Source organism: Poecilia reticulata, linkage group LG5, assembly GCF_000633615.1.
Source record: "Poecilia reticulata strain Guanapo linkage group LG5, Guppy_female_1.0+MT, whole genome shotgun sequence".
Classification (NCBI taxonomy): Eukaryota; Metazoa; Chordata; class Actinopteri; order Cyprinodontiformes; family Poeciliidae; genus Poecilia; species Poecilia reticulata.
In genome coordinates, this window is record NC_024335.1 from 30,324,712 (window position 1) to 30,337,264 (window position 12,553).

Below are 12,553 nucleotides of genomic sequence, written 5' to 3' on the forward strand. Positions count from 1 at the left end.
TCATTTAGAAGAGCTTTTTCCCTTTACGTGGATATGCAATATGCCTATATTGATAAATGTATAGCATGTGTTTTTAATTGATCTTGTTGCGGCAAGCGCCGAGTACCCAAATGTGGGTCCTCTAGCGACGGAGAGGCTAATCGGTCACAGGAAATGACACAGTGAAAAAGTCACTTAAATGTGTTGGTTGCTGAGTATTTTGAGCATGTATGTGAATTCGGAGGGGAGGGTTTCTCCTTTGGAGGCTTACTTGATGTGCCAGAATGTATATATTGTGTCCCACGTTCCGTGGAGACGCAGAATGTTCCTCCTCTCCATCTTCGCCCTCCTCAGGCTCCTCCACCTCTATCTCACCCTGCATGTAGGCTTTTTTGATAACTTCCACCTGCAAGGCCCCGCAAGGTCAGAAGAACACGAAATGAACATTAATCATCAAATTAATGTTTGATGATTTTATGTGCTGCGTATGCTCACCAACTCTTTGGGCCTCATGTTGTACAGAATCCTCTCTGCGTTCTCGCTGTCATGGCGACTCTCCATAATTGCAAGAAGCAGCTTAGAGGCATTGTTCTGTGGAAGAAATTAGTGAATGAAAAAGTAGTAGACAATTTTACAAATTTTTCATGTGATAGTATTATATGGAACCAGTTCTGCAAGAGGTATTATTGGTATATTTTACAATTTTACAATACAGGCAACGTTTCCTGAAGACCTTACAACAAAAGCCAAGTAAGATGTTGTAAAATGTTTAACTGAAGATAAAGATGCTATCACACCTTTTCTTGACCTGATGCATGTGTTGACGTGTTAGAAAACAGGTTTCATCATAAATACATGATGAAATAAAGTTACATTTTTGAGTGCGTGTGTTGCTTGGTATGCGCAAAGGTGTGAAATGGACAGTGTTTTACCTCATTCTGCCACGTTATTTTTCTTTTTATAACCGGTTGCTTTGTCATTTTGTTCTTATTTTTTTACCAAACTCTGAGTCTATGGGATTCCCCCAAGTGGTCAAATAACTATTTGGTGAATTGATAAAAAAGCAGATCAAACTAATGTCAGGTAGAACATTTTGAAGAATTCAGATTGAAGAAGTGAATTATCTTCATTAGCGCAGACAAAGGGTCTGCATAGCAAAGCATGAGATTAATGTTTTTATTGCTATAGCATTTCAGTCGTGCTTGTGGTATTCATCACATGCTGGACGTGCAAAAAGAGTCTGTGGCTATCAAATTACATATTGTCGCCTTCCTGGCCAAAATCATTTTAGGCCATTATTTTAGGAAGTTGACAATATGCTAAATTATAGATGAATAAGTGGACCATCATGATCACTAATCGATTTTAACTAGCAAATCTTTGTACAGGAGTATAAGAATCTGAGTTTAATCACTGATTTATTTAGTTATGGTACTGTATGGAAATACTAATACATTTACTTTGCACACTTTCCAAAATTTTCTATACATCCTTTTGGATTCAACCCCAGTTGCTCCAAGACAAACAAGTGATGCATTACTTTTGAGCTGACATTGCACAATTTTTGTTATAAGACACATTTTCTTTATTTGTCACCTTCTCTGCTAGAGCAATACATATTTCTGTGCAACTGAACAAAAATGACTCTTATTTTCTTTTCTGGCATATGTGCTGCATGTAGAAATTAGACCATTTGCCAGGAAATAAAGAAATAAACTTGCAAATCACAAATTCCCTTTGGTCAATTCAATGGTTTTCAACAAAGACCACTCACTTTGAGCTCCAGAACCAGGTCCATCCTCTTCTTACCCAGAGGGTTGATGTCGTTGAGAATGAGAGCAATGATGATATCAATGCCATTGCACTCATGAGTGGCTATACAGTTCTGGAAAGCAAAAGAAAATAAGTTTGTTTTTGTTTTTACAAATTACACAGATTTTTCCAATCTAAAACCATTTAAACATTATACATCACGTATGAACTTGAAGCAGGGTTGCATTGGTCTAGCAGGGGTTTTAGGTTGCACATTTCATCTAAGCAAACCACAACCGTTCTAAAACATCACCATCTACGAAGCAGATCAAACCACAGAGGAGCTGACTGAAGATAATGAAGATAATGTTTGAAGATAATGAACAATGCATATGACAATGACCAATGGTAGGGGGCAGGGGTTCAAGGTTGGTCTGCAGTTACAGGACCTACGCAAGCTGTAGTCATTGACTCCACCATTAAATTCTCAGAGTACTGGATTATTACAGAGCAAAATGTGAGGGTCTAAATGCGCTACTACAACACAAAGTCCAGATCTCAACTCAAAGCTGTGTCAGGACATTTAGAAAAGCTTTGCACAACCTCAAAGTGAAGCAGGATTCTAAACAAAAGTATTTCACAATGTTTGCATGGTTGCACTGCAAAGAAAAAAACAAATTCCTCTGCTTGGAATTTTCTCAAAGTCTTGATTTTATATTCACTAATACTTTATATGGGCTTAAGAGTCATGAGGACAGATGTGACAAGCGTAACACTGAACATCAAACCACAGTGGTGTGGTTGGGCTGTGAAGTCTCATCACCTTTTGGGAGTAGGTAGTTTGTGAGAGGAGTTTTAACCCGTCTTTATTCCAGAGAGACACGATGTACCAACCACTGAACAGTACAACCTTTTGCTTCCTCTCCCAAAAAGTTTAATAAAAACACATCCACGTTGTCATTCTTTAAATATTTTCACTAAGGAAAAAAAATAGTCAAAACAAATACTATAAAAAAGATAAAACAAAAAAAAAAAATCAGAAATACCGAAGATAGGTTGTTTTTAGGGTGTTATCATACCTGACAGAGACTGTTCGATTTGGTGACCACAACTGCAACATTTATCACATTTTCAGATGGCGTGGTTCTCTTTCACTCTGCACCATGTCAAACAAACAAAACCCTTTGAAAAACCTGATTTCTCCCCTCGACTGTGAGGATGGTGCACCAACAATCACTGAAGGAAACGACACAAAATCCCCTGAAGAAACACTGAGAGACTAGACCAGAGTTCACTTCAACAAACCGAGACCAAGGTTTTTAGGCGGACAAGTCACTTTTTTGGTCTGCGTCAGAGGTAGATTATGCATTCATGCCTTCCCAAACAAACCAGACTTTCTAAGGTAGCAGACTAGGGTTAAATTAAAGTGGACTAAACATGGCTGGTGTGAATGCAGCCTTAACTATTTTTAATGTCAGTTACAAAATCAATAAGGGCATAAAAAGGATTTGCAGTAAAAAACCATTGTGGGGGACATAGAAAACATGTGGAGGAAGATCTTCTGGCCACAAGAGACTAAAATGAACCTTTTATCGCCTAAATGCTGAACACTATGCTTGAAGTACTGCACATCACACCAACGTCACAATGAAACATGATGGTGGCAGCAGCATACAAGTACACAAGTCAGAATTGGTGGAAGATGGATGCAGGTAAATACAGGAAAATCCAGAGGAACTTTCAACTAAACGAAGGCCACAAGCAGGAAGTCAAATATGGATAACTTCTAATGGTACTCAGAAGTTACAAAGGCACATTTAGGTTTATTTCTGTACGGTTTTAATAAGATTCAGGGATTATTCGTTTAGCCAGAAGAATTAACAAGATATTCAAGTGTTCTCTCATGTGAGCCTAAGGACTCACATGACTTGAAGCAGGTCAATGACTAACCTGACCCCAACGACTTTTATGTCCTTTTGCTTCTTTGGAATCTTCATGGTTCGTAGCAAACAAATAATTTGTGTCGGCATAGCCTCTTTCATTCAGGACTGAAATACTGCTGGTGACAGCATTGCGCAGCCAAACACAGTATCTCAGTGTTTTCCTTGTTACAGGATTTAAATGGAGAGCCGTTTTTAGTTTGGCAATCCCCTTTCTAGCACCGTCTAGGGGAACTGAAATCACTTCATACGGCCACTGGCTTTACCCAGTCACCAGGTTCACACTTGACCAGAATGTTATGACAGAGCTACTTCAAAACAACCAATCATAACTACATTTTGGCAATCATCCCTTAAAATAATAATAAAGATACACATACCTAGAACTTAATACAAATGGTAAGCATTACAATGTTGACGTCAAAGCGCGACTTTTCTTGTACGAGGAGTGTTCAGAGGAGATTCATCACCTGGTTCTCGTGACACGGGCCCTGGCAGTACTCCGTTAGGCTCTCCACAGTCTGGTTGATCAGTCCGACGTTCTTCTCGTTGATGTAGAGTCCCAGCAGCCCAAGGCCCCCAGTGGTGCTGCCACAGATGCAGTCTAGGAACTGAAGAGTCTCACACACCAGATTATAGTTGTTTTTGTTGTTCTGATTGCGCAAGAAGTTCTGGAGAATGACATGAAAAAGTGGAAAAATATTAATAGGTTAATTTTCTGTACAGCAGTGCGTATGGAAATGACCTCAAGTAAGGTTTGTGTCCTGATGAGAGTAAATATAAAACAATATCTTGAAAAATAATTAATACTTCTTTAGTTTTCAAACTGATATAAATTTGTTATAAAAGTATTACTGACTGCACTTTAAAAATTAGGTAACTTTATGTTATTAAAGGCAAAGTTTAAACAGTAATGGTTTCTTGGTTAATGTCTAGTTGTCATAAAGACATTTTGAATAATGTCAACTTTGTATTAAAAGTGTCATAATTTACCGAATGACACTTAATGACAACAGTCATAAATATTCATGAAGGCTTATTCATGTTCATGACAGGTGTTATGTCATGTTTATGACAGTGTCATGTCAGTCTTATTCTCCCCCTTCAAATAAAGTGTTACCAAATAATTACTTTTTTCTTACAAAAATTGTAATGCGTATTTATGTACAGGCTCCTTAGATTATTGTTTAAAATATTTTAAGTATTTACTCATTAATCGTTGCTACTGACTACTTTTAAGTGTCCTGAAATGAAAAACTTTAAGATCTGTGATGAATGTATTTAAGACTAACTTTACTGTCCACTCTTAAGACTCTAAGATACATTTTTATTCATTGGCTTTTAACACACATTGAAAGTTTTGCTCTTACTTACGCTATTGCATTGAACTGTTTCTACTGTTGTCTTTTGTTCTTTCCATGTTGTGAATGTTTATTATCTGTACAGCACTTTGTCGCAGCTATTTTTTATATAAGTGCTTTATACAAAAAAAAAAGTAGTGGTAGCAATAACAGACTTTTTTGAAAATGCATTTCAGACATTTAAGCCTTAATTTTAGACACAGAAATTTAAGACTTTCTAGCACCCTGTTAATACAACTGGATTTTATTAAGAGTTACTAAAGCAAATGGGGTTGATTGCAAATGCATGGCAAACTTTACAAAAGTGAAAAATATGCATCCTTTTCCTTATACTTTTCAGCTATGCACTATTTATGTTGGTCTGTCACATATTATCTCAATCAAAGACATTTAAATTTGGGAGTTTAAAGTGATACAAAATTCAATAGTTTAAATGGTTTGCATACTTTTCTAAAACACTGTTTTACAAAAGGATGTTTTAATATCTTACACCTTTTGGGAGGAGATGGCAGGTGAAACGGGGTCATCCAGACACCCCGTTTTAAAAATACCCGTCCCAGTTTAGAGAGTAAACAGAATCTGCGCGTGAAGGAAGCGTTCTATCTGGGCTGCAGGAGCTTACAAATACACACCATCATAGTGAAACCAGACCAAGACATGGAAACAGCAGCATCAGGAAGTTCTGCAACCGGTAACTATTTTCAACACGGTTTCGTTTCTGTATAACCGAGCGCGATGATTGAGATTCAAAGCGTCGGGGTAAGGAAGGCCTGCTGTCAACTCATGAGAGGTCGGGGGAACCGTTTACGCAACGTCCCCCGCAGACTCAGAACGATAAACGCCGGCTGACCTGCAGGTCTCTGTTGTGGTTCTCGCAGAGCAGCTGCATGAGGCGTAGGATGGGCTGCATGATGGTGATGATGACACTCATCTCGCCTTCGTCTTGGCTCTTGTCGGCGGTGGGAACGGGGGCGCCGTCAGCGGCGGCCGCCTGGTGCTCCTCGGCCTCCGCCTCACGACGGTAGGTGATGTAGGCCTTCTTGGTGACGGCGGAGGCCTCCACCAGCTGCTCCTTCACCTCCTCGGTCACCATCGCAACCACCGGAACGTCTTTCACTAACCAAAATTATAGAAAAGTGAGTCAAATAGAGACAATAATGAAAATGAGATTCTTCATTTGACTAGCAGTACGGTATTCATAAAACAAACTAAATATTGCCGCACTGTACTCCTGCTGTACTAAGATTTGCCTCATTATGGATCCTGTTAAACATTTTATAGTATTAGAGCAAGATTAAACATATTTACAGATGAGGGAGTCAGATGAAATAAAGTGCTAACTGACAATTTTTTTTTTTTTTGCATTAGGGATTCACATATGAGTTTTAGAGCCAATGTTTCCTTTTATAGCCTCTTCTGGTCCTAATCTGATGATACTCCTTACAGTTTCCTCACCTTTCTTCCGTGTTGGCATATCTTTGTCCGGCGGTTCCTCGTCCTTCTTCTTGCTCCCCAGGTCGCTGGTGTTGACCGTCACAGTGGCTTTAATCTCCTGCTGCGCCAGCTTCATGCGCTCATAAAACACCTTGAAGAATTTTTCTGACTTGTTGTCTCCAGTTAAACGATTATAAAAGGACCTCTGGGAGAACAAGAGAGGCAGAGAAAAAAAAGGCAATTTTTTAAAAAGCTTAGTTAGCTTTTTTCCCTTGCACAATAATTACTAAACCTAAATAAGGACATCAGTGGGATTCAACATTATGTTAATTCTCTTTGTTTCGAGAATTACAAAAAAAAAAAAAAGATATGAGGCGTTAAAAGTTCTTCTCTAAATGAGGTCTGAATTTTGAAGAGCTATCTAGCAGCTGAAAAAGTGAGATTCTTTGAAGCTACTATTTAGCATTATAGTGCTAAATATTAGCGTTGCATATTACTTTTGAAGCTAATATTTAGCACTGCAATGCTTAAAATGTGTGTGCTTTAAACTTCACATACACATATACTAATTCAGCAGCATTGTGGATGACAGTGACTGATAAGATACAAAAGATTTATAGCTATGTAAATATTATGTCTAGCTAACTGCTTGCAGCTACCAATGCTAAAGCTAATATTTGCTTTGCAGCTGCGTATTAGCTTTCAATTAAAAGGCTGTTTCACCATTGTTTTGGTTTTAGGACAGCATTTGGTTATCTCTAGAAAAATCTAACTCTTTTTTTGTCAAACCACAAATTGAGATATACAGGTATTATACGAATTGATATACAGATTTTCTAAAACACTTCTTAAATTTACTTTGTTTATTCAGTTTGTGAAACACACAAAAGGGAGGCATTTTCAGTGCTTTATTGGCACCTTGGAATTAGAAAAACCACATTATATATGGACCAGTTAAGCCTAAAGAAAATTTTTAACAAAATCTTTGCTGAGGATTTACTAAGTATTTATCTACTTCATAAAGCTTTGAAGGCAGAGTCACTGTATAGCAACACAGCTTCCTGCCACAAGCTGTTGGAATGATAAACCTGTGCCAAGTTTTTGTACAACATCACTGCAATTATGCACTGATTCACCTGGTTTGTGCTTTTATCCTTTTGTATGTTATGTGTTTGCTTTACAATGAATTGACAATAGGTGGATTTGATTTCAATTCATCTATAAACACTGGCCTATTTGACTACAATGAAACATAATACTACTTATCCTCTACATCATTAAGGACTTGTTCTTTATATACAAAATACAACAACTTAATGCCAACTATTACACCCAGCAGTGTGTTTTGCAGGACTTGAAATAATCCTGTTTATTAAAACAATATTTCTGTTCGACATCCTTTAAAGTGGCAATATCCAGTTCTACTTAATTTTAATGAGTTCCAATGAGGCTCTTTAGTCAGATTAAAAGTATATTTAAAAATGGCCATTTTTGATATAAAGCATGCTTTTCATTTGTCCAACATTTCTGTATTAAAAATGAATGTTATTAGTAAGTCTGTCGCTATAAGCAATTAATCTCAAGATAAATTAAAAAGAGTTTGATCATTTCCATTCTGATGATTTATTTATGATACATTTTATTTATGACTTGGTTGTGTGTTTTTTTAAAATTCCTGTTTATGTATAGTTTTTGGTTGTTGTCTTTTATTTAGGATATTTGAAATATTTTTCAGTTCCAGTCATAAAAGTTCTTTACAAAATTAAAGCTTATTGCCATTTGAGAGGGTGACGTTGCATTATAATACCATCATAAATACACAGCGTTACTTGAAAATGGTCTCAAACCAACTATACCGTTATTAATCGCGACTATTACCGGGACAATTTATTGTCAAGCAAATTGCGTCAACATGGCAGGTCTAGTTATTGGTCTGATGTAATACTCTCATCATTAATGTTGTGTTTTCATGAGATGTAAACAGAAAATCATCATAATTAACAAAAGTAAAAGTTTGAACACACAGCCAATCCACACAGTGCGCTTCACTTAATGAGTTAAGTTACTGGATAATATTCCACTTCACTGAATACGACTTCCCTTGTTATTTCTTGCAGATGACTCTTTTTATTGTCTTATTGCTTCTGTGGCAAAGCTGTGAGTCAGTTGTTTGGTTAGACATGGTTACATAAGAGCCATTTCACAGGAAAACAAGCTTAGCACTCCTCCTCGCTCACCTGACCTGACATTACCCCGTGTGCTCTTTGACCCCTTGGCCAGCGACGTATTTGTGGCATGTTGCAGACAATGCCGGGTGTCAACGTCTGTGAGTCGCTCTCCCTATCGATAGCGGAACCCAAGACGAGATCTGGGATTAGCCTGCAGCCAACAACTAAAGGCTTCTCAAGCGTGCAACCAGTCCCACAAGTCGTCCACGTGCTGCGCATGCACATACCTCAAAAGCGAGCACGCTTTGAACACGAGGCTAGTGGCTTCAAACACAAACTGGGCTAGACCCTAATGGACGTTGCACAGATGTAATTACTTGGGTAAGTGGGGAAAGTTGGCCGGAGAGATGAGAGGGAATCAAATGTTCTACACTTAGTGTGAGTACACAGACTGTAATCTTGTGTGACAGCGCTGTACGTTTTATTTTTTCCTGCAAACCACTCGTCTGTTCTACCCCATTTTCCTTGCAACAATCCCATCCCCGTCCTCTTCCCCCTTTACGTAAGACATGTAATCAGCTGAGTGGTTACAGTGAGGGCACACAGCACCTCAGCTCTAAACACTGTTACATCAGCCCACAGAGGGCAAGCTGAGGAGGGCCAGATGCAGGGGAGAGAGAGACAGAGAGAGAGGAAAACCCTGCCCTACTTTCATTGCCAGAATGGCACGAAGGGAACGTGTGGTGTGAGAGGAAAAGAGTCCGAAAGTAGGAAGGGAGGTGGGGCCCGGGGTTGATGTAAGCAGGACTTATCACGTAGAGATTCTGGGGCAGTTTGGAAAGTCTGTTGCATAAGACTCTTTCCAGGTCCAGCCTAACTAAATTACTTGTCTGAGATAGGGGAAATGTCTAAGCAATGAAAACCACAGCTGAGGTATCATATCTGCGCAGGGAATCTCTGATAACAGCAAACAGGACCGGCCATTGAGCGCAGACATGCGGCATGGGCATGGGAAGTCCCAAGAAAAACGGATCCCCTTCATATGTTAAAATGTTTTTCTCCTCTTCCTTTATGCAACCATTTTCTCTTCTTGCTTGTTCCTGGGACATTTAGTGATAGCGATCTGATTAACAAGCAGGTTTCTTTTTTTTTTCTTATGGAGGGAAAACTCAGAACAGAAAAACAACAGCTCCAGGACTCGGCGTATTAAAAACAGAACTCATGACCGTGTCCATAAAAACTCAATTTCTCCGCCAATGTGAAGGCATTCATTCTACCAACACTCAGCAGTCGTATTCTGCCCCCGGGGCAAAAGGAATGGCATACGGATTTTGTATTGGGGCCCTGTTTGCTCTGATTCCGAGTTGATATCACACCTCATTTGTTTTTAACCAAAGTGAATCTGCTGATGACGATCGCTGCCTGGTAAGACCGGCAGAAGCTTGCTCAGACTGGTCTAATTTGCTTATGAAGTTGCAGTTCAAGGATGGATTTACAAATTGATTTTAACGTTGGCATAAATATATTCACACTAGAAAGGACTGCCTTGCTTATATCCTTAAAATTGAAAAGTTGTTTGAAAAGTTAATTGATTTAAACGCAAGTTCAGTGTCAGTTTTTTTCTGTCCAGTGGCTAAAGTGCAGAGCAAAAGTATTCATACTGCTTTAACTTTTATGTGACAAACACAAACCTCAAAGTCTTTTTTGAGGGGATTTTATATCGGAAGACCAAAACAAATTTACAGACGGATACAATTCAAATTTAAATATCCTTGAATGCACATTAATATTTCATAGTGGATTCAATAATATGAAAATTTGGGCCAATATCAATATCAGATATCAGTGTCATGGTAGATGACTGATATTTATCGACATTGTATATATTAGATATATTTCACCAACTGTGACACCTGGGAAAAAAAAAAACACCACAGCTTCATCACCACAGCTACTTAATCTACCCACAATCCTGTGCTGCATCGCCATCACATGACCAAGCAAAAACCGCATGACCAACTTTCTCCTCTATCCCCATAAAACAAAACCGCAACAAGATGCAAATAAATATTGTTGTTAATATTAATATCCCGTTTTTATTTATCAGGCCGATACTGATATGTTAAAAAAAAAATTACTAGTATTGGTCACTACAGATGTCAGTACCAATATATCACGGAGTCCTACAAATTAGTAGGGGCACAAGTAAAACAGTCATTGTATATGAACAAAAATGTAAAAATTTTGTACAATTGAAAAAAAGAGCATGTGTTTTTATTTAGACACCTTTGCAGCTCCTCCAGAGTTATCCGCATCAGCAGAGGATCCACCAGTTTGTCTATGGGAAGAGTGTTAGTCCCGCACTCTAGAAAACTATGAGTCACTTCAGAGTGGCAAGAAGAAAGCAATCGTTGAAATAAAGCGTCAACAAGTTTGGTCAGAATTTCTGGAAAGAATGACTGAGCTAAACACAGGGCAGTTGCGCAATACACCCTGTAAAAAGACTTAACGAGACACGGGTTCACCTTGAAGCAGCACAACAACCCTGATCATACACTCAGAGCTACAACAATAATTTAGATCCACATTCACAGCACCAAATTACTAAATATGTTGAAAACCTGCACAGAGCAAAGTTACCAATTACTTTCCTGCATAGCACATCAAGACATTATGTGACAGAAAATGAACAAATTCAAAAGAAAAGGCCCCTGCTTCCAATGTGATTAACCTCTCTAGACAATGTGTTCAGCACGTGCATCTCCCTAGTGCCTGTTGAGTCATTCTTAAAATAAGCTGTCAGTCAGCCAATTAGCCTGAGCTTTCTCCACAGGGAAGATTAACCCTCTTTGTGTATCACTACAGAGCCATTAAGGCCGCCGGGAGCTGTGCAGCTCCTGCTGTTGCCGGTCGTGTAAGCTCAGACCGACTCGCCACTCTCTCTCCTAATCTGCAAGATCAACATGGGAGGCACAGCGGGGACCTTCTCTCTGATTATTTAGCGCGTCTACTTTCCTCTCTGCTTCCTGTCAGATGCCACTCTGGCTCCTGGCCTCAACACGAGCCAGTTATGTAAGGCCTGTTTATACCATCAGCTATCTGGTTTTATCCGCCTCGGCAGCCCGACACCTCAGTGAGTGACAAAGCCATCTCTGTTCCTATTGGGTAGCAAAGCTTGGATACTCTGCCACCGCCCAGCTGCCCATCCACTGAGATCTACTCCTCGAAGCGGTCACAAGACAGCCACATATTACCGATCATTTAACGTGTCTTCTCAGAAATATGTACAGGCAACTAGCCAATCAAAGTCAGGGAAGTATCAAGTAACAAGTATAAAGTAAGCACAACCAGCTGCCCAGAAATAAGCAAACTTCCTTAAAGTGTGACATCTGAAAAAGAGCGATTTTTGGATGTGTTGTGGCAAAAGGAGAGCGGGCATGTTGACGGTGTTGATGCCTGGAAACACACTTTGCAGAATCTTTTTAAAGCTTTCCAAGAGGTGGCCGAGCCGTGAACTTGAACCGATCAGAGGGGGAGGGGGATCAGTCTGGGAAGGGGTAGCTGCGTGCCACAACAAGCCTCTCAAGTAACATTGGCAACACCTGTTTGCTCCCATGAGTTTCAGGGATCTCATGCAGTGAGAAAGTGTTGAATAGATGTTCTTTATGCAATGAGGAGCGGAGATGATATACTTCATTAGTCTAATAACAGAAACAGGCTCTCATTAAATAAGCTCATACCTACACAGTGTAGGTACATGCTTGTATGGATCTTTAGGAATGGTAATGGAATTTGATAAGGAGCGTTTGATAATAGAGTGTGTACAGTGTTTTGTTTTTTTGTCATTATAATTGAGACTTTCACTTTATAATGTAATCTGATTATTTGGAAACTCTTAATCAGTAATTCAGATTTTATC

General features: G+C 39.1%; 1 protein-coding gene across 15 annotated transcripts in view; it reads right to left on the reverse strand.

Annotated features, from left to right (window-relative positions):
* The window catches only part of itpr1b (inositol 1,4,5-trisphosphate receptor, type 1b), a 122,518-nt gene that overhangs the window by 42,801 nt on the left and 67,164 nt on the right, over window positions 1-12,553 (reverse strand). For all 15 annotated transcript variants that reach the window (XM_008410455.2, XM_017304854.1, XM_008410437.2 and 12 more), the window contains 6 exons: window positions 6,488-6,671; window positions 5,883-6,148; window positions 4,142-4,342; window positions 1,754-1,864; window positions 475-570; window positions 251-385 (listed from right to left, as the gene is read on the reverse strand). In XM_008410455.2, coding sequence (XP_008408677.1) covers window positions 251-385; window positions 475-570; window positions 1,754-1,864; window positions 4,142-4,342; window positions 5,883-6,148; window positions 6,488-6,671 — 993 coding nt within the window. The remainder of the gene's footprint in view (window positions 1-250; window positions 386-474; window positions 571-1,753; window positions 1,865-4,141; window positions 4,343-5,882; window positions 6,149-6,487; window positions 6,672-12,553) is intronic.